The 22,251-nt window shown below is 37.5% G+C and overlaps 2 protein-coding genes and 1 pseudogene across 2 annotated transcripts; 1 reads left to right on the forward strand and 2 right to left on the reverse strand.

Annotated features, from left to right (window-relative positions):
- Nucleotides 1-1,838: 1,838 nt before the first annotated feature.
- Nucleotides 1,839-3,707, reverse strand: LOC115965029. Its single transcript, XM_031084239.1, has one exon. The coding sequence runs from the start codon at nucleotides 3,705-3,707 to the stop codon at nucleotides 1,839-1,841; it is 1,869 nt and encodes a 622-aa protein (XP_030940099.1).
- Nucleotides 3,708-3,854: 147 nt separating this feature from the next.
- LOC115965030 (uncharacterized mitochondrial protein AtMg00860-like) lies at nucleotides 3,855-4,184 on the reverse strand. Its single transcript, XM_031084240.1, has one exon. It carries the CDS (start codon nucleotides 4,182-4,184, stop codon nucleotides 3,855-3,857), a length of 330 nt encoding a protein of 109 aa, XP_030940100.1.
- Nucleotides 4,185-8,606: 4,422 nt separating this feature from the next.
- Nucleotides 8,607-15,826, forward strand: LOC115965031 (annotated as a pseudogene).
- Nucleotides 15,827-22,251: the final 6,425 nt, after the last annotated feature.

Below are 22,251 nucleotides of genomic sequence, written 5' to 3' on the forward strand. Positions count from 1 at the left end.
GAGGCAACATAACTCAGACATCAAGGGTGCATAACATTTGAAGACGCCAGAGCATGCTACCAAGATTTTGAAGATGTTGAAACATGCTACCAAGAATTTTGATATTGCACGAACATGCTCGTAGAGGAGAGATGATGCACACCGACTTCAGATATATAATCATCATTCCGGAGGAAGTTGACGTCATCCAGATTTCAGAGACATGATGTGAAATGACACCACTCAGAAGGGAGATGATGTGGTTCTAATTTCAGAGCTATGAAGTGGCACAACCTAGAAGAGAGAGGATGTAGCCTAGACTTGGAAGGTACAAGGAGATGCCCCCAGGAGATAAATGATGCAAAGTATACCTCAGAGATGTGGGAGGATGGCCACAGAAAATGGGCAATGCTATGAAGACTTCATTTCTTGCAAAAGAGGTTGGAGATTTTATTTTACTCCACAACCAAGCATCAACCTATGTTTATCATCATTTCAAAGAAAGTTAAGCAACGTCAACTCCTTACAGTCTTCATTTTCTACTACGCCGATCTTTGATCATCCTATTGAGCAATGCCTTGCCAACCGAAGGGACCTTAAAAGCGCATTGATGACTGTTGGAAAACTCCTCAAGTTAGACTGGCCATCCTTCTTCTTTTCATGTGACTGAACTTAGTGACAAGTACTAAGCTGCCTAGGTATCCCGGAGAGGGATCAAGTCATCACATAGTTCAACAGATTTTATTTTATTTTTTGATGATTTCCTTTTTATTTTTTGATGATCTTTTTTTTTTTTTTTTGATGATCTTTTTTTTTTTTTTTTATGATCCTTTTTTTTTAATGATTTTTTCTTTTTTTTTTTTTTCTTTTTGGTTTTTTTTTTAATAATAATTTTTTTTAGTGCGTGACTGAACTCAGCAAAAGAAACTAAGTTGCCTACGTACCCCGGAGAGGGATCAAGTCATCACGTAGTTCAAAAGATTTTTGTTTTTGTTTTTTTGTTTTTTTTTTTTTGATTTTTTTTGTTTGTTTTTTTATGTGTTTTTTTTTTTTTTTTTTGCAAAAAGGGGAGCGCAGTGTGTAATAGTGGGTATCACCACTAATCGAACCCGAGATGGCCTCAAGGGTGACACGGGCGTCCAACCGCTACACCACACTCGCAATTGTTGACATGGAGTGGGATTAATTTCTCCTTATTGGTACACTTTCAATCATAGAAGCATTTGCGGAACTTCCCATTGATGGGGCCGATCCTTGCATCGTCATTGTTGATCAACTTATGAGCTTGGTTAGTGTTTGCCCCCTGCTTGAGAGTTGAAAGTACATCATAAGCAACGGTCACATGATTTGACCCGACAACTTCATTGAAGTCTAGATCAATCTTGTTTTCTTTGGCAAAAAAAAGAGGGCTCACGTGCGTAATCCTCGCCCTACGCCCCACAATATTTTATGGGTACCAATTGCGCATAGTGGGTATCACCACTAACCGAACCCGAGACCTTGGCCTCAAGGGCGACATAGGCATCCAACCACTACGCCACACTCGCAAATGGTAACATAGAGTGGGATTCATTTTTCTTTATTTGTACGCTTTCAAAGGTAATGGGAAGACATCATGTACCCTTGCAGCGTTATGGTGGGTAGTTTAAGCTCTTACCGAGGAGCAATCCTCGATTTTCAAGCATAGAAGCGTTTGAGGAACTTCCCATTGATGGGACCAATCCTTACACCATCATTATCAATCAACTTGTAAGCTCCATTGGTGTAGACTTCTTGCACAACATAAGGTCCATCCCATTTTAAAGTGAACTTATTGCCTGTACGATGAGTTGTGATGATAGGTCTTCGAACGGCGAGGACTAAGTCACCAACTTGGAATGATCGTGGTTTGACTCTTTTATTGAATGCACTTGAAAGACGAGCTTGATAGCATTCAAGGCGTTGTTGGGCCTCGAGCCTTTTTCATCAAGTGCCTCTAATTCTTGCAACCTGAGCTTGGCATTTTCTTCTCCAGTCAATCCTTCTTGAATGGCAATCCGTAATGATGGGATTTGGCGTTCTAAAGGAAGAACGGCTTCAACTCCGTAGACAAGAGAATATGGCGCTACTTGAGTAGGCGTTCGAAATGTTGTTCGATATGCCCATAATGCTTCTCCGATTCTTTCATGCCAGTCTCGCTTTGTCTTGGATACCACTTTTTTCAACAAACTGCCAAGTTTTTTGTTAAACGCTTCAGTTAGTCCATTTGCCGGGGCATTGTACATGGAGGAATTGTATTGTTTAAATTCAAACTTCTCACATAGCTCTGTCATCAGCCTATTGTAGAATGGTTTGCCATTATCAGTTATGATATATCGAGGGACACCATACCGATAGATCAAGTGAGTTCGAATGAAATTGACCACCGTTTCTTTCTTCACTTCCCTAAGGGGTACAGCTTCTGCCCATTTCGAGAAGTAGTCAATTGCGGCCAAGATGTACAAGTGGCCACCGGATGACTTTGGTAATGGCCCTATCGCATCAAGTCCCCATGCATCAAAAGGCCAAGAAGCTACAGTTGGGTGTAGAGGTTTTGGCGGCTGATGGATGAAGTTCGCGTGATATTGACAGGCTTCGCACTTCTTAGCGCATTCCATAGAATCTTGCACCATTGTGGGCCAATAGTAACCCATTCGTTTGATCCTATAATGTAACTTAGGACCTGACTGGTGTGCGCCGCATATTCCAGAATGAGCCTCCTCTAAGGCTTGTTTAGCCTCCTCCTCTCCTAAGAAACGGAGAAACAATCCATCAAATGAACGGCGGAAGAGAGTGTCTTTATAGTAAATGAATCGAGCAGCCCTCCGCCAAATTTCGGTTTTGTGGCGTTTATCATCTGGGAGTCTTCCATGTTGAAGGTATTCAATGATCACTTGTCGCCAATCTTCTTTTTCGACAAGGCATACAGAAATGATGTTGGCTTGCTCTTTTTCTTCTTCTTCAACCACGAGAGGTACCACCCACCTTTGGGAAATAGCGACTTTGGTTGTCTCTTCTTGGGATAATGCTAAGGCAGTAGCCAAATTAGCTAAAGCATCGGCCTGTCTATTCTCTTTCCTCGGTATATGCTCCAATGTTGTGGTCTCAAAATTTGCTAGCAACTTCTTCGCATATTTGCAATAGGGGATAAGGTCTTCTTTCTTCACGTCATATTGCTCCAAGATTTGGTTAATAATTAATTTGGAATCCCCAAAGATCTCAAGCTGCGCTATGCCCATCTCAATGGCCATTTGTAGACCAATAATCAATGCTTGATATTCAGCTACGTTGTTAGAGCAAAGTTCGCTTAATGAGAACGAGTACAAAAGTATTTGCCTTTGCGGAGAAACAAACACTACACCTGCCCCCGCTCCTTCTCGACGTGCAGCCCCATCGAAAAACATCATCCATGGTGGCATTTCTTCAATGTAAAACACATCTTCATCCGGGAAATCATCGGAGAACTCCCAATCAGATGGAACTGGGTGATCAGCTAAGAAATCTACCAATGCTTGTCCTTTGACAGCTTTTTGTGGAATGTATGCAAGGTCATATTGTTGTAGCAAGACTGCCCATCGAGCTATACGACCCGAAACCACTGGCCTGGAGAGGACATATTTGATCGGATCAGCCTTTGCTATCAAACGGACTATATATGCTTGCATGTAGTGCTCCAGTTTGTCTATGGCAAAGAAAAGAGCGAGACACATTTTTTCAATAGGAGAATAATTTAATTCAGCCCCATTGAGAGTTCGACTTAGATAATAAAGGGCTCTTTCTTTCCCCTCTTTATTTTCTTGCGCCATAAGAGCACCTAGAGACCTTTCTTGGGCCGCAATATACAGCACCAAAGGCTTTCATGGGATAGGAGCACCTAAAACTGGAGGATTAAGTAAGTATGTTTTGATGCGTGCAAAAGCATTGCTGCAAGCCTCATCCCATTCAAAGTGCACATCCTTTTTCATCAATCTATTGAAAGGTTGACATCGACCGGCCAAATTCGAGATAAATCGTCGTATGTAGGCCAGTTTTCCCTGCAAGCCTCTAAGTTCTCGTAGATTCTTGGGCTCTGGCATTTTCTGGATAGCTTCAATTTTGGACTGGTCAATTTCAATACCGTGGTGCCTCACAATGAAACCAAGAAATTTTCCAGATGTTACGCCAAAAGCGCATTTGCGGGGGTTCATTTTAAGCTGATACTTTCTCAGTCAGGTGAACACGGATCGTAGATCTACCAGATGGTCTTCCCTCCTTTTTGTTTTAACCACCAAATCATCGACATAACACTCCACGTATTTATGAAGTACATTATCAAAGATCTTCTGCATGGCCCGTTGATAAGTAGCACCAGCATTCTTTAGTCCAAATGGTATCACTTTGTAATAGTAAATTCCCTTAGGAGTACGGAAAGTTGTAAGCTGCTCATCCTTAGGATTCATTCGAATTTGGTTGTAACCCGAAGATCCATCCATGAAAGATAAAGCTTCATGACCAGTAGTGGCATCAACCATGACCTCAGTGATGGGTAATGGAAAATCATCCTTGGGACATGCATTGTTCAAATCACGGAAGTCAACGCACACTCGGATTTGTCCATTCTTCTTTTTGACAGGGACGATGTTAGCGATCCATTCCGGGTACTGCACTTCACGAATGAAGCCTGCTTCAATGAGCTTATTGACCTCGATTTCTATTTGAGGGATAAGCTCTGGCCGAAAGCGTCTTTGAGCTTGTTTAACTAGGCGCACGCCCTTCTTTACTGCCAAATGATGTAGAGCAATACTCGGATTGAGCCCAGGCATTTCCTTGTAAGTCCAAGCGAACACATCTTTGTACTCTACTAGGAGCTTGAGGTATCCTTCTTCTTCTTCAGGGGTGAGAAGTGCACTGATGAAAGTTGGCCGGGGCTCTTCAGCAGTTCCTAAATTGATCTCTTTAAGTTCATCAACTGTAGCTTGTCCTCCATCTTCCAAGGCTGGAGGAGCTTCATCGACCTCTTCATTGGTTGCTTCAGCGTCTGACAGTGTACCCTCTTCTATTGTAATATGAAACGAGGATGATACCTCTTCAATTTCCTCATCATGGACGGGTGACTGACTTGTATGTACAATCGTTCGTCTTTTGACTTTGAGCGATCCTTCAGTGTTGATCTCCAAGGTAAAGTTACGTTTCATGCATGAAGGAATGCTACTGCGGATCTCATCATTGGCTTTCTTCTCCCCTTGAACGTCAAAGTTTATTGAACTTTGAGAATGACTATCAATAGGCCTTTTCGTTGCCCCCAGTCGATCAAAGACTGATTTACAAGCAAGAGTGTCCCGATTTGGTGTTAAACAAGTTGTATTTAACCTGTCGAACACTGTGATTCGTGATGACGAGGCCTCGATGTGATCAAACATTGAGACATGGGGTGAAGAATGGTCTTTTCTTTGATTTGAACTTTCGCCGACCTCCACCGTTATGTATTGGGAACTCGAAGGATCGCTTCTTTTCTTGATCCATATCTGAGCTGATTGTTCGGGAGTATAACCTAATCCGGTCTTTGGGATAGGAATTTCATGCCCTTCAAGCCGCATTTTCCTTTGTGTTTTGCTAAGGCCATGCATCTTTTCTCCGGTGGCTTCTGGAATTAGCTTCCCTAAGTCTTCTTGTTTTGAGAAATCGTAGCCTGCTTTGGCTAACAGCCTATATGCCTTTGGGTCGAACCATTCTTTCGTCCGCTCACTTGGTAGAATACCATGCTCTATCGGACTTTGCGAAGACCTCACGAATCCATTTAACGGCTTCGAGGGCAAAGGGTTTGTGGATGAAGTTAAAGGCATGATATGATTTTCTTTCAATATGGCTACATCCTCCATCGTGAGCTTTGCAGGTCTCCCCATGTCTTTTGTAGGTTGAAGGCATTCCACGAATGGTGATTGTCCATTCTTGCGATGTGATAATGGTATATACCGGAGGAAAGGTTCTAGGCCTTTCTTTGGGGAAGAAATGTCCTTTTTGGCGATGAATTTAACATGCTCCTTTTCATCCTGTTTACTTTTCATAGACGGGATCTCAACTGGAAGAACCTCTCTAGAAATGTCTTCTTTTGCATAAAATTTTGCATTAGTAAAATGAGCTTCAGTTTCTGCAAAAGGTTTTAAATCGGCATCGACCTTTTTTATTCCATTTTGAAAGAACTTGAAGCATTGATGCAAGGTTGATGGCACTATTCCATTTTCATGGATCCAGGAACGTCCTAACAACATGTTGTAGGTCGTCTTAGCGTCAATGACGTGGAACAAGATGTTACTTTTCAATTCTCCAATGGATAATTCTAGGTGGATCAGGCCGATTGCACGTTGTCCTCCTTGGTTAAAACCTTGGATGACCAAACGATTGTGTGATAATTCTTCCATAGTAAAACCCAGTCGTTTCATGGTCATTTTTGGAAGTATGTTAACGGCTGAACCTCCATCAACAAGGATACGCTCGATCCTTTGTTTACGAGCATAACCGGAGACATGGAGTGGGCGATTGTGGGGCTTAGAGCCTAACAATAGATCCTCATCAGTGAAAGTCAAGTCTGGAGAGCATGCGTAACATCCCTGTGTTTGTTGAAGCGTATTGGTATGAGGGGCGTATATCTCTGGCTCCTCAAGAGCTCGGGTAAGCACTTCTTTTGGTGATGTGGAGGATTGCAAGGGTTCAACTTCATCGACTTGAGATTGGAGTTCCTCCAAAGATGACAAGGTCTCTTTTGGATCATCATGGTCAACGTCCTCCTTTTCGTCCTGGATTTCGCAACGAGAAATTGTGTGGACGGCCTTGGCTGAGTTATTTTGAAAGAATTTTCTGGGGAAGAATTCTTCCAATGTGATGAGCTTTCGAGATTTTCGGGTTTGTGCTGAATCTTCATATACTTTTGTTCCCAGTTTCCTTTGCCTCATATCACTCATTCTTTTTGACCAAGGCTGAATCTGGTTTTGTGCTCTTTTGGACTCTTGGGTGATCAAATGAAGAGGGAATGCTCGTTTCTTCTTCCATCTCTTGCGAACAACCATTGTCCAACCTTCTTCCTCATCCGTCGTTGACCTTTTATCATCGTTTGAATTATAATAAGGTGCTTTTTGTGAGAGCTGAACTTGAACCGGTTCTAGAGAACCAAAATGGATGAGTGTGGTATTTGCTCCTTGCTTAGTATTTGGAGACAGAGAACTAGGTAACCCACAAGAAAATGTGACCAGGTTTGACTGAGCAACATCATTAAAATCCAAGTCGATTTTCCTTTCCTTGGCTAGCTTCATGATGAGTTTTTTAAGAACAAAGCATTTTTGGATTGGATGACTTATGATGCGATGATACCTACAATAGTTCGGGTCATCAACTTTTCTCATCTCTTCCGGTCGTTTGCATTCTGGCAATTCAATTAATTTCAACTTGAGCAGTTGTTCTAGCATTTCAGGCATATCGGCATCTAGGAAAGGATAGACCTTTTGTTCCCATTCCTTAAGTGATGAGCGACGCGTCTCACGTTGTTGACCTCCTTCAGGCCTCTTTTCATTGGCCTTCACATTTTTTGTTGAAATTTTGACTGGGGCAGGATTGACATTCATTGAATCTTTGATATTACTTTTCACAATCCTGACATTTTTCCTTATTTCCCGTCTTTCTTTCCTTTTTTCAGGTACGGGAGGTTTCGTATTTCCATGGCTGGAAATACTTAATTCCATGTCATGTGCACGAGTTGCCAACTCTTCAAATGTTCGGGGCTTTACTCCTTGAAGAATGTAAAGAAGTCCCCAATGCATGCCTTGGATGCACATTTCTATAGCAGATATTTCAGTAAGTCTATCCTTGCAATCTAGACTCAAAGAACGCCACCGATTGATATAATCAACGACGGGCTCATCCTTCCACTGTTTAGTATTAGTAAGCTCCATCATGCTTACTGTGCGTCGTGTGCTGTAGAATCGGTTGAGAAACTCCCTTTCAAGTTGTTCCCAGCTATCGATTGATTCAGGCTCTAAGTCTGTATACCAATCAAAGGCATTCCCCTTTAGTGAACGGACAAACTGCTTTACAAAGAGGCCTCCTTGAGTCCCTGCATTCTCGCAAGTTTCTACAAAGTGAGCAATGTGTTGCTTAGGGTTCCCTTTGCCATCGAATTGCAAGAACTTGGAAGGTTGATACCCATTTGGCATTCTCATGTTATCAATGCGCTTTGTATAGGGTTTGGAATATATGAGAAAACTTGTGGAAGAACCTCCATATTGTGCTCGAATGGTATTTGTAATCATATCCTGCAGTTGTTGGACAGATATCGAGGCCATTGAGGTGGAATGTCCATGTTGAGAAGTGCCTTCACCTCCTTTTCCTTTATCACCCTTGGCGTTTTCTCCTTTGAAGGTAAAGCCAGGTGGCTGCTCAGGGCCAAGACTTGATTCACCCGAATCTTGTACCTCCAGCTTGTTCATTAGGGTTGCAATTTTGACATCCTTTTCTTCAAGTGCCTTTGTGAGAAGGATGACCCTTTGTTCCATTTCAGCCATCTTTTCTTCCATGGTAGAGGTATTAGTCATCATTACTAGCATGACTTCTATAGATGACGGGGAAAATGATGAAACAGGATGAGTCAATGGTACTTCACTCCTTAAGTTTCTCATCACGGGTGAAGAGTTGATAGAAAAGGTCTTTGTTGGGGATGATTCATTACTGGTCTCCAAATCTTTCGAGGCAGATGAATCTTTAGTGGTAGCTTTCCTATTTGCAAGCAAGTCCAGAGAGGTGACAGTAGGAGGTTGGCTTTCTTGGGTTGGTTGAGGTTGGAGTCAATCAAGAGCTTTGGACCGACTGCGAGTGATTGGGCCGACATACTCATCAGCACTGGAATCATCAACCACTGATTTTCGGACATTCTTGCTAGAGGCCATTGAAGCTAGTAGCAAAATGATGTCGAATTTCTTTTCTTTTGAAGGAGGAAGAGATGAGAGGTAGAGAGGTCCCACTGGGCGTGCCAGAATTTGTAAGCGACTAAATTTCTAATTTGAAATAAATCAAACAAGTAAAATAGTTTCACAAATGCGAATTTATATTTATGATTGTGTGGTACAATTCTCTGAAATTACAAAAGAGTGATCCTCTAATTCGATCTCCTTGCAAGACTTATTGATTGGATTTGTGGTAATGTGGTTTTGACTTGAACACAAAATATCCTTCAATTTGGTTGAGGGATGGATCGAAGATTACTGAAACGGAATTACAATGAATCTCTGGCTATGAGCTTGTTTAGAAATCCTTTGTTCTTAGGGTTCTTCGTGTTCTTCGTGCGTTCTTCGTCTTCGAAGGTTTGTGGTGGAAGTTCTTCGGAGCTTTAGAGGCTTGAATCCGTTGATCTTCACTGATTTGTGATTTGTTGATGTTTTCGGACACTTTTGGCTTGATTCCCGTGAACTTTAGGATCTAGGCAGATGATCTGGATGATTCTGCTTCGAATGTTCTCCGATTTTGGGGTTGAAGTTCTTGAAGTTTTTGAAGGCTTTGAGGCTTGATCTTCCCAGAGCTTTTTCACTTCTGGATTCTGGTCCCTCGTCTGGATCTTCGTTCTCTTGAATGTCTCAGGAAGGCTTCTATTTATAGGAGTTTTGGGATGGGTGAGCGACACGTGGCAGAACTTGATTGGTGACACATGTCACAGCCTGATTGGTTTGCTTGTGTCATCGCTTACACGTGCTGGACTGCTTAAGTCATCGCTTACACGTGCGAGACTGCTTGAGTCATCGCTTACACGTGCGAGGCTGCTTGAGTCATCGCTTATATGTGCACTGATGCGTGATTGGTTCTTGCATGACACTTGGCAAATTTCTGTTGGCTTCTGAATAGTGATAGCAAAACCTAGCAGCAATACATGGTACTTTGTAATTGGCTGTATTTTGTGGACTTGGTAATGTGACGTGTCAGCTTGTGATAAGTCGGGAATTTTCCCTCTCTACAGCATCGACCTCATTTCTTCTTCTTCTTTTTTGGGGGTAAATTATAGACCCCCTTTTAGTGTACTATAACTTCATCTTTTTTGGGTCTAAGTACTGTCTTGTAGGGAGGTTCATATCATGGTTTTCTTGCTACTTTTTGTGACTAATTATTGGTTTTCATACTGAAGTAATCATAAACTTTAAGGGTGTAATGTGTGTGTGACAAGAATATGAAGGATTAATTGATGTGGGACATACTACCGCACGCCCTTGGTGCGATGGTCACTCCACAAGTATAAGTACTTGTAGGGTGTGGGGGGGGGGGTAAGGAATGGGGTTCAAGTCTCTAGAAGAGAGTTTCACACACATATACAATTAGATTAAAAATTGAGACATCAAAACCAATTACTTTTAATACATGCAGTCAAGCCGACTATGGCTTTGCACCTACAAACACCCAAATTACATTGCTTTTGTTCAATGTTGGAGTGGGAGAATACAATCTCAAGAAATCATTTAACCCTTCACAAGAGCTCAGGCTTGAAGTAACCCATTCCATGCCACCTGAGAAAGTTGAAATCTTCAAGTGTATGGAGGATTAGGCTAAAGATAACATTTTGACTCTACTTAAACCAGTTGAAAAATGTTGGCAACCACAAAGACTTTTTGCCAGACCCGATTGGATCAAAAGGTTTTCTTGAGCAAGTAATGAACTAAGGGAAAGAACAAAGGAAATCCTAAATGATTTCTTTGTTGTTTTGGCTAGTAAAATGATAACTGAAAAGGCCCCTTTCAACATACAAATCATGGCTTAATGCCTGTGAGGCTATGATGCACTTTGTGATGAGACAAGTGTAGATAACACGCCATGGGCAATTTGGTCAAGGTCATGGACTATTGAAGAAAGTAGGCATGGTGATCTCCTCAATAAGTACTTTTACTTTTCAAGATAAGTAGATGCATTAAACAAATTGAGAAGACAATTCAGTATCTAATTGGGTCAGGAATGGCAACATCTTTCTAACATTTTCTCTTTGTTTTGTGAAAATTACCATACTTGGAACTGAGGCATTTTTGCGTACCAATTGATGAAGCCAAAAATGGTCGTCAGTCGAGGACCTCGTCAAGGCTTTGACAAGATTATGTTCCCTATAAAGATGAGAGAGGAAGGCACCGGAGTGGCGTTAGCCAATGGTTCTCCGATGACTAAGTCAGTAGAGTTCTTAATATCTCTCAGAGAATCATAATGTAATTCTGTGTGTTTTAATGTGCATGTCTTTCTCCTGGTGCTTGATGGCTTATTTATAGCCTTAGTACAGCTGTTGGAAGCCTCATTATGGCTCTCCTAGCTGTTTTGAGTAACATATGTCTGAGCTTAAATGGAGACTTAATTGGCTCATAATTGCTCTTTCTGACCGTTGAAACTTGTCAGTTAAGAAATCATTTATTGCTGTGTAATCAATATTGTATGGTCGTCTAGACTACATCTGGTCGTCTAGACCATGGAAGGCCCTAGATTTAGCCCTCATCACCAATAAGTCGAATGAGATAATAAATTTCACTAACCTTTTTTTTTTAATGTTTAAAGTGACAAGTTATAACCGATTTAAATTTCACTAACTTTTTTTTGTTTAATTGTTAAAATAACAAGTTATAATTGATGCAAATTAAAAATAATATTACTGATGGTTTCATGTGAAACTACTGTTACATTAATTACAATTTACCACTACAAGTTGTAAAAAAAATTGAGAAAATTATTATTTTTGTGGCATTTTAGTCTTACATACCTTACAATTTTACTTATTAAACCAGTTTAGCTAAGTTGAATCACTTGACTACTTTTTAAATAAGTAGGGATAATTACAGCAAACCCACCTGAGGTTTGGGCCGTTTGCGCTTTGCCTACCCGTGGTTCAAAACTTTACACTTTGCCCACCTGAACTTCCATCCGTTACCCATCCGTTACCCACCTCTCCCTTTGCCGTTAGAAAAACATATTTTTAAGGAAAAACAAACATAACAAAGATAAAAAAGTTAGGGTTTTTTATTGTTTAAGAACTTCTATGAGAACAAATTTTCTCAATGCAAAATGAATTTTAACCAATCCCCATGTTAAACAAAAGATATATCGAAGCAAATAACAACAAAAACAACAAGGACAAGGACAACGTTTTCAAAACTGGCCTTCCCTGGTTTCTTCCCCAACCTGGTTTCTCAATCCCATAATCTTCACCATCACTCCCAAAACTAGAAGTCGAACTTGAATTCAAATTCAAATTCAATTCTGCACCACTTTCCCCAAACCCACTTCCTTCCAATCCTATCCAACAACCCACACCCTCAATGGTGCAATTGGCCTCTCCTCCACACTCCAATGCCAACAATCTCCACTTCCCTCACACCCTTTTCTCTCAAATTCAGAACCCCAATATCTTCGCCTGGAATTTCATGTTCAAAGCTTACTCACACAATAACAGTAACAATAACACTACTGCTTCACCACAACAATGCATCTCTCTTTACAATCTCACGCGCCGCCGTTTCGGGTTTTTCCCGGACCGCCATTCTTTCCCTTTCCTCTTCAAAGCTTGTGCCCGTCTCTCACTTTCCCACAAAGGTCAAGAGCTTCACTCCCTCACGTTCAAACTTGGTCTCCAACACGATGTCTTCGTCCAAAACGCTTTGCTTTCCATGTACTCCTTCTGCAGCTTGCTTCACAATGCTCGCCAAGTCTTCGATGAAATACCACTCTCTGTTCGCGATGTGGTGTCTTGGAATAGTATGGTTTCTGGGTGTATACAAGGACGTTGTTATTGGGATGCCTTGAAGTGTTTGATGCAATGCTCAAGTGTGATGTTAATGCAAGGCCGGATGAGGTTACTCTTATCAATGCTCTCACCGCTTGTGCAAGGATTGGATTTCTCGACATGGGTCGTAAAATCCATGGATTACTTGTACAAAATGAATTTGTTTCTCAATCCTATCCTATTCTCACAGAAGTTCTTGAGCAATAAAAAAACCCTAACTTTTTTATCTTTGTTATGTTTGTTTGTCCTTAAAAATATGTTTTTCTAACGGCAAAAGGAGAGGTGGGTAACGGATAGGTAACAGATTGAAGTTCAAGTGGGCATAGTGTAAAGTTTTGAACCATGGGTAGGCAAAGCGCAAACGGGCCAAACCTTAGGTGGGTTTTCTGTAATTATCCCAAATAAGTAAGAAAAAGAGAAACAACGTGGTATGAAACAAATAACTTAAAAGAACATATATAAAACAAATTGTTGTTTCAATCTTATTCTTGATAAATTATCATTTTTCCTAAAATTTTAATTTATTAAGAATGGATAAATTTAATTATTTAACATAAAATGAAAATAACGCTTTTCCATACTTGAAAAGTGCTGAACATTAGAGACTTTAGAGTAGCTCATCTATATATATATATATATATATATAAAAACCGAAGCCTTTGCTGGCACCACAATTTTCCACGTCAGCACAATATTTAAAAAATAAAAAATAAAAATAAAAACATTATAACTCCTCAAAACCCTAGCAACCTTATCCCTCTCTCAAGTTAAGAAATATAAAGCCACGATTTCTACAAACTCTCAAAATAAAAACATTATAACTCCTCAAAACCCTAGCAACGTTACCCCTCTCTCAAGTTAAGAAATATAATAATTGCATTCTATTTTCTCTCATGCTCTCTAACGATCTTGACATTTCCTGATATCAATAAACTTTTGTTGATTCTTATGTAGAAAGTATAGTTTTACCCGACAAAGCCAACAGTGCAGGTACTAAGGAACAACTGAACAAGCAAGTGATGAGCAGGTAAGATGCATTTGGCTCTTTATTTTTTATTTTTTTTATTTTTATTTATATATATATATATATAAAATTCGTTCTTCTTGTGTATTTGGCATTCATTATAAGTTGGATATGAGTATGAATATTTATCATTCTTTATAATCTTATTATTGACTGATTTACCGTAACGGAGTGGTTTTATATTATAGCATTCAAGATCTACAACGCACGGTATAGATTTTAGCTTATAAAGTTCAGCTTTTGTAAGGTTAGTTTTGTTTATATATTAATTAATACATAGTACTTTGTTCACCATTGAATACTCATATAATTAATTTCCAATTCAGTGTTCAAGAATTAAACCAAAATTCTAACTGCGCTATCATAAAATATTATTATTAGTATGAATTTTATGGAGTTGCGGTGTTCAGAAATTAAACCAAAATTCTTTTAAATTATTTATAATATTTTGTCCTCCAAAAATTTTCTCTTTGATTTTAGTATATTGTATTTGTTAAGCTATAGAGAGATTTTCTTTAGTTTCTGCAAACTCTCTCTCTCCAGATGTAGGAAGCCCTAAATGCACAGTATAACATTCAAGATTTACAACTCACGATATAGATTTTAGCTTATAAAGTTCAGCTTTTGTAAAGTTAGTTTGTTTATATATTTTGATAGAGAAACATGTTCAATGTGGTACGGCTTAATAATCGCATTAATAGCCAATAGTTAATACCATTTGCAAATTCAATTCATGGAGTTGCAATTTTCATTAAATCGTTCTATGGCTTGAAGCACTTGCATTTTAACAAATTGGACATGTCTTTAAAGTCCTTTTATTTCTTTGGGGAAAAAAAAAAAAAGAAAAAAAAAAGGAGAGGATATGTTAAAACTTGGCATCATCAACTTATAAGAGAGGATATGTTCTTAGATGGTAGGAATAGGACAAAATGGTTACACGTTTGTTACGCCTGACTGCCAAAAATTGCTCATAAAGATGTAGGCACATGATCTACTTCCCTTTGCTTTTAGTGAAAGATTAAATGCACGCCAATGTTGAGATCAACCACTCTAAAAAAATAGTCTGTGCAATCATAAAATATTATTATTAGTATGAATTTTATGGAGTTGTGGTGTTCAGGAATTAAATTTTAAGGCTCAGTTGCACAATATGTGTAAATTCTTCAGAATGCTACTTTAAATAGTAAGTCAACGTGTCTCTTACATTTGGTTATTAGTTAGAATTGTTTTCAAATGATTGTACCAATAAAGGTGAATGTGTATAAATTTTGTTTAACTATCCCATGCATTGCACGGGTTAACGACTAATTAAATAAAAACCTAAGATTTTTGGTCTCTTATTTATTTGCTAAAGAATATACATATATGATCCTTATAGTACTATAATTACATGACTAAAGTTGATTAAATATCTATGCTCTCATAATTTTCCATAGGAAGTTGGCATGGATACAAATCCTTACCTTGGAATCATCTACACATCATCCCAAGAAAAGCAACATTTGTCTCCCATGGTACGTAACAAGGCCAAGCTTGTCATGAAACATTGGAACCGGACGTAAAGCTAGCTCAAATATGTGTGGCACAATGACAATTGCCTCTGATGAGAAGCGCCATGATGAAAATGCTTATACCAAAATAGTGGAGAAGCTTTTCGAACTCGATATCCTAATGAAACAATCATGTCATTTGCTGGCATGATCAGAAGGAAAATTACCATGCCAGCACACTTGATATAGATATGACGGCTATGACCAAAATCATTCTCTAAACTTTTCCACTGTTGCCATTCGAATTGGGGACTATACTCCTCCTTGCACTACATTGATATAATGGATAAATGGGAAATAGAAAAGCTAGCTGGGTTTTCAAGGGAAGGCAGAAAGCTCAAGGATTATGTTGTGGATTTGCCCAAAGAATAAGAAATTAATCTGGGGGAGAGAATGAAAAAAGGGTCAAGGGAATGCAAATTATTCCTTTCAGCTGGGTTTTTGGTAGAGAAGTCTAGCTATGGTGCTGGCCAATGTAATAATGCTCACTTTTTATGCCAAATTTAATAAATAAAAAGTGAGACTTACAATAATTCTTAGAAGAAATAAAAGAAAGTTCATAAACATTGTTTCTTTCATTAACATATTGGATCTCCTTACCAAAGGAAAATGGCTGGCCAATGTTCTTACCTTTAATTGGTGTTGTCTAATTGTGTGAATGTGTATCAGTATGCGTCTGGGAAACCAAATTAACAATCTGCCTATGTGTACTCGATATTTTTTTTCTTTTCTTTTCTTTTCTTTTTCTTGCTGGGGTCGCTAGCTAATTAAGTATGGGGCCTATAAGTCTGTCCTCTTTAGTTAGAGGTATCTCTCATAAATTTCAGTAACATTGTTTAATGGGGAATTCTCTTATTCCGCTCAAGGCATGGACCCAACCAGAAAATACAAATAACTTAGGCGGATGATACAACCTTAGACTGGCTTTTTTGCCTGTCGCCACCGTTTACCCAATAAGATAACTCGCTGAGGATGATCGGGTTGGATCAAGGTTGCTTTGGATTTGGATTACTCTGGTGTCCTGGGCACCGTATAAGTGAGACAAGTGATGATAACAAATTATTATTTGTGTGACATGTAACTGTCTTGGATTGAGGACGATCAACAAATCCATAAATGCTAAAATCGAGTATCTTAGAAACCTCTGCCTATGAATAGAGCTAAATTTGGCCTCATTTATGATATCAGAGCCGAGGACAAAAGCCAAGAGGCAAGAATTATAAGTATGAAAAGAGAGAACAATTCTTGCTAGCAATTGATCAAGCTAAAATGGTCAATAACTGTGAGGTAGTTCTCCTAACTGTTCACACGTCTCACACTAGAATTATGGATGACAACGAGATGGGACGAGGTTAGATCAGTGGTGCCTACCTACCGTCCCCAACCTACAATGGACGGGAGTAAGGCAGGTTGAGGTTTGGGCATGTTAAAGGCATTTTGTAATCTCTAACGAGGTAACTTCAACATAAAAAAATAGAGTTGAGTTGAGTTTTGATTTAACATGGGAGGTTTTTATACTAAGTTATATTGTGAGAATTGCAGGCATATTAATACATTACACTGCAGGTTATATGATCCCTTCGCTAACACGCCGTGCCTCCGCTAGATCATTCCTAATGACTCACTTATCATAATGGTAGGTAGTTCGGCTAACTCCCTGAATCCAAGCACCTAACATGATCCTGCCTTTGGAGTTTGAAATAAGACCAAGACGCCTGCATCAGCATCAAAGAATGCTATGCTATACTATTATACCATCTCAAAAAGTCACTTTATTACTTATACCATCCCATTTTACAATACCTCCTACATCCTAAAACTCTATTTTTATTAAAATATTATTTTATAATCTTTCTTTACTATTTTTTTTCTAACCGTAACTTCTGTTTTCCTACGCTTTTCCAAATCCATCACCACACACACACGCACAAACACAACCATCAAACCTTAAACAGAGCAACAAACACACATAATCCAAATATCCGCCGGCGATTCGATTAATTGATTCCGGCGACATGTACAAATGAGTTTCTCTAAAATCCCACCGGAACAAAAATCCCAATTTAAAAAAAAAAAAAAAAAAAAAAAAAAAAAACCAGCATCACAACAAAACCATCACGCACAAACACAACCATCAAACCTTAAACAGAGCAACAAACACACATAATCCAAATTCCGCCGACGATTCGATTAACTGATTCCAGCGACATGTACAAATGAGTTTCTCTAAAATCCACCGGAACAAAAATCCCAATTCAAAAAAAAAAAAAAAAAAAACCAGCATCACAACAGAACCATCACGCATAAACACACGCACAAACACAACCATCAAACCTTAAACAGAGCAACAAACACACATAATCCAAATATCCGCCGGCGATTCGATTAACTGATTCCGGCGACATGTACAAATGAGTTTCTCTAAAATCCCACCGGAACAAAAATCCCAATTAAAAAAAAAAAAAAAACCAACATCACAACAGAACCCGATCTCCAATCTCCGATCTCCACTCCAATCTCCAATCTCCGATCTTCGTGACCCACGCCGTGACCAATTAGCCATACCCACAACCCACTTCAGCCCACTTCGATCTCCGATCTCCGTGACCCACAACTCACCTCAGCCATACCCACCACTTCCTTTAAGCACCGGTCACAGCCAAAAAAAAAAAAATGGCAGATGAGAAAGAGATGGATGATGTTTGGGTTTGAAACCCACCACTTCCTTTAAGCACCGATCACAGCCAAAAAAACAAAGCAGATGAGAAAGAGATGATGATATTTGCGTTTGAAAGAGGCAAGAGCAGAGAGAATGAAGAGAGCGGAGAGAGCAGATGATGTTTGGGTTTGGAAGAGGAAAGAGCAGAGAGAATGTGAAGAGAGCGGAGAGAGCAAATGAGAAAGAGAGAGTGAAGAGAGAGATATGGCGGTGGATTAAAATATATATATTTTTTTTTTTTACAATTATGCTACAGTACAATTCTAAAGATAGAATTGTACTGTAGCACTATTGTAAAAATTTTTACAATAGTTGTGTTTAGCATCTAAGGTTTATTAGTCTATCAAATCATCAACCACGAATGGCCAAACGTCAAGTACCACCATTTCCATGGACATAAATGCTTTACTAAGCTAATTTTACTCTCTTCTAAGCCTGTATAGTATATAGATCTCACCATTTTGTTAAGATGGCTTTGATACCCAACCATATATATATATATGCAATTGAACTAATGTGGTCTCATCTTATCTCCTTCTTCACTTAATTACATAACTAAGAAACGTGATCTTATATATCTTGTAGGAAAAAATAATAAACACGTTTAAGCATGGGTCTTGGGCTGGGTCCGTCACTTTTTTCAATAAAACGTATTATTCAACAACAAATAAAAAGAAAGAAAAAGCATGGGTCTCGCTTTATGTTTAAGAACTTACCTTATGTTCTAGCAAAAATACCAAGCTTTCACGGTGCACAGTACATAGAGGACAAATGAACCTTTTGTTTTTTTGTTTTTTTTTTTTTTTTTTGAGAGACAAGACAAATGAACCTTGGTTACATCTTATATTAATAAAAAATAAAATTTAATTGAACATATTTGTTTACCATACAAATAATAATCTTTCAAAAAAAAAAGAAAATTACAATTTACTCACATGTGATTTGGCTAAAATTTAAGTTGCCTACCTGTAGTTTGAAATTTGATATTTTACTCACCTGAGGTTTGAACGAAATTTAAGTTATCTACCTGTGGTTTGAAATCTCATAATGTAAGTGTTCCACTGGATTTTTTTTGACCTTATTTGATTTTGTATTTTATGTTTGTTTTTTTTATGTTTTTGGAGGAGAGGGACATAAAAGTATAGCAAAATTACATATTTAGCCCTATTTTTAACAAATGTGGATTACAAAACTCTAACTAAACTAACCTCAAGTGAGAAAAGTGTTAAATTTCAAACCACAGGTAAACAACTTAAATTTCAGTCAAACCACATATAGGTAAGTTATAATTTGCCCAAAAAATAAAGAAGTTCTAATTTTCATTACATCCAAACAAAATTCCAAACACCCAATTTTGTACATATACATACACATGAAATCATTTCAAAACTTTTTTCTTAAAAAAGAAAAGTAACACATGAGAGAGAGAGAGAGAGATTTCCCTATTTGCCCACCATGGCACCACTAGAAGTAGAACCACACAAAAAGTGGATCCTAGTGAAAACATAGGGACATTTGGGTCAAATGGAGTATAGTCTATTAGGAAAATATGGGTAAATATGAACTCCCCTAACATGGCACCACTTGATCTTTGATTTGTTGTCCATTTGGTATTTTGAACATAGGATCAGGGGTGGAAAAATGGGAAGATAGAAAATGATGGAAGGATGAAAAAGTAGGAGGATGGAAAAAAAATTTAATTTCCCTCCTTTTTGTTTGGTTAAGAGTGAAAAAGTGAGGGATGGAAAAAATGAAGTTATATAAATCTACTCTTATACCATTGTTAAAAAAATGATGCTCAATTAAAACAAAACAAAAAAATGACAAAAAAAATATAATCACCCAAATTTATTAAAAAAGTAAAAATGATGCCTTAAAAAAAAAAAAAAAAAAAAAAAAAGGAATGAGAACAAAAGAAACACTTAACACAAGGGTATTGGAGCCCAACAAAAAAAGAAAAAAAATGTGGGAACAAAATCAACAAATATTAAAACTGGAATTTAAAATAAAATAAATTTTAAAAAAAAAAAAAAAAAAAAAAAAAAAAAAACAACAACAACAACAACAACAACAACAACAACAACAACAACAATAACAACAACACAACACATAAGAAGTTCATGTGCAACTTGCACATGAGCATTTTTGTCCTTCACCCATAAGATTTTCCACCGCTAAGTTTTCTCCCCATTTTAGAGAGAAATTTTTGGTGGGTTCAAGTAGGCTACACCATTATTTTCCCCTCTCCCCCTCTCAACCAAACACCCTCCAAAAAGTTTTCTCTCCTCATTTTTTCTCCTTTTTTTTTTCATCCTCCCTAAATTCCACTCTACCAAACACACCCTTAGTTTTGATGAAGTTAAAATATTCGATCCAATTTATAGCAATTATTTATGGAATAACAAGCTTAAAATAGTTAAATGAAACTATGAAGAGTTTTTTACTATGCTTAACAAAAGACTCCAAAACTACTTGACCTTTACAGATTGGATTGAATTTGATTAGAAATTTATCAGTCCAAGTAGTTTAGATGAAAAAAATAAACCAATCAACCTGACTTGGTGATTTATGCACGCTCCTAATCACAATATATAATTTTATGCGCCAATTTATACAACGCTCCCTCTCAAAATATATTCACATTGGTTCGTGGGATACACCAATTAAATATGAGAGTAACGATTCATAAGATAGTCTCATAACCCTAATCAATAGGTTTTTTTTTTTTTTTTTTTTGTGTGGGGGGGTTAGAACGGGGGGATGATAACCCAAAATGTTTTACTCTAAAAATTTGACGCGATGTGATACCGTTATATTATATGTTTATTAGGCCAACTATTATGTCTCTCCTTTAAAAACAAAGAAAAGAAGAAGAAAGCTCCTACTATTGAAGATAGGAAAAACAGAAAAAGTAATGAACGCCTTAAGACATTGATTTAGAAATTTTTTATGGTAAAAGAAAAAATATAACTAATTTTTTTATAAAATAAATTATTGAGAATTGCTTTAAAAGTACGGTTAATCAAAACCCTTCAAAATATCACGTTATTACTTATCGGCAGCTGTAAGTTCATTTACCATTATAACGTTATAGTAGCTCAAAAACAAGAGTATTGTTAGTGATATTAAAGGCTCTATTCTAACAAAATTATCAAATTGTAGATATTTGACTCACAAAATAGATGGCCATATGTCTTTATTTATCATATCTTACCAAACTGGCTATTTAATTGTTCACTAGGAATTTTTCTCCAAAAAAAAAATTTATAAAATGAATTATTGACAACTGCTTTAAGAGTACAGTTAATCAAAACCCTTCAAAATATCACGTTATTACTTGTCAGCAGTTGTAAGTCCATTGACCATTATAACATCATAGTAGCTCAAAAACAAGAGTATTGTTAGTGATATTAAAGGCGTCATTCTAACAAAATTCTCAAATTGTAGATATTTGACTCACAAAATAGATGGACATATGTATTTATTTATTATATCTTACCAAACCAGCTATTTAATCATTCACTAAGAATTTTTCTCAAAAAAAAAAATATATATATATATATATATAAAATGAATTATTGACAATTGCTTTAAGAGTATGGTTAATCAAAATCCTTCAAAATATCACATTATTACTTGTCGGCAGCTGTAAGTCCATTGACCATTATAACATTATAGTAGCCAAAAAAGAGAGTATTGTTAGTGATATTAAAGGTATTGTTCTAAAAAAATTCTCAAATTGTAAATATTTGACTCATAAAATAGATGGACATATGTATTTATTTATTTATTATATCTTACCAAACCGGCTATTTAATTTTTCACTAAGAATTTTTCTCAAAAAAGAAAATTATAAAATAAATTACTAACAATCACTTTAAGAATACAGTTAATCAAAACCCTTCAAAATATCACATTATTATTTGTCGGCAGTTGTAAGTTCATTGACCATTATGACGTTATAGTAGCTCAAAAACAAGAGTATTGTTAAAGATTTTAAAAGCACCGTCCTAAGAAAATTCTTAAATGGTAGATATTTGACTCACAAAATAGGTGGACATATGTATTTATTTATTTATTACATCTTACCAAACCAGCTATTTAATTATTCATTAAGAATTTTCCTTCCCAAAAAAAAATTGTTTACTAAGAATCAATTAATGAAGTGACTGTCTGAAACTTGGATGTGATGTGATGTGAT

The sequence above is a fragment of the Quercus lobata genome, chromosome 10 (assembly GCF_001633185.2).
Source record: "Quercus lobata isolate SW786 chromosome 10, ValleyOak3.0 Primary Assembly, whole genome shotgun sequence".
In the NCBI taxonomy this organism is placed as follows: domain Eukaryota; kingdom Viridiplantae; phylum Streptophyta; class Magnoliopsida; order Fagales; family Fagaceae; genus Quercus; species Quercus lobata.

Bases quoted from the DNA above. Each gene is read 5' to 3' on its own strand.
- LOC115965029 (XM_031084239.1), bottom strand. From the start codon at position 3,707: ATGTGTCTCGCTCTTTTCTTTGCCATAGACAAACTGGAGCACTACATG.
- LOC115965030 (XM_031084240.1), bottom strand. From the start codon at position 4,184: ATGAACCCCCGCAAATGCGCTTTTGGCGTAACATCTGGAAAATTTCTT.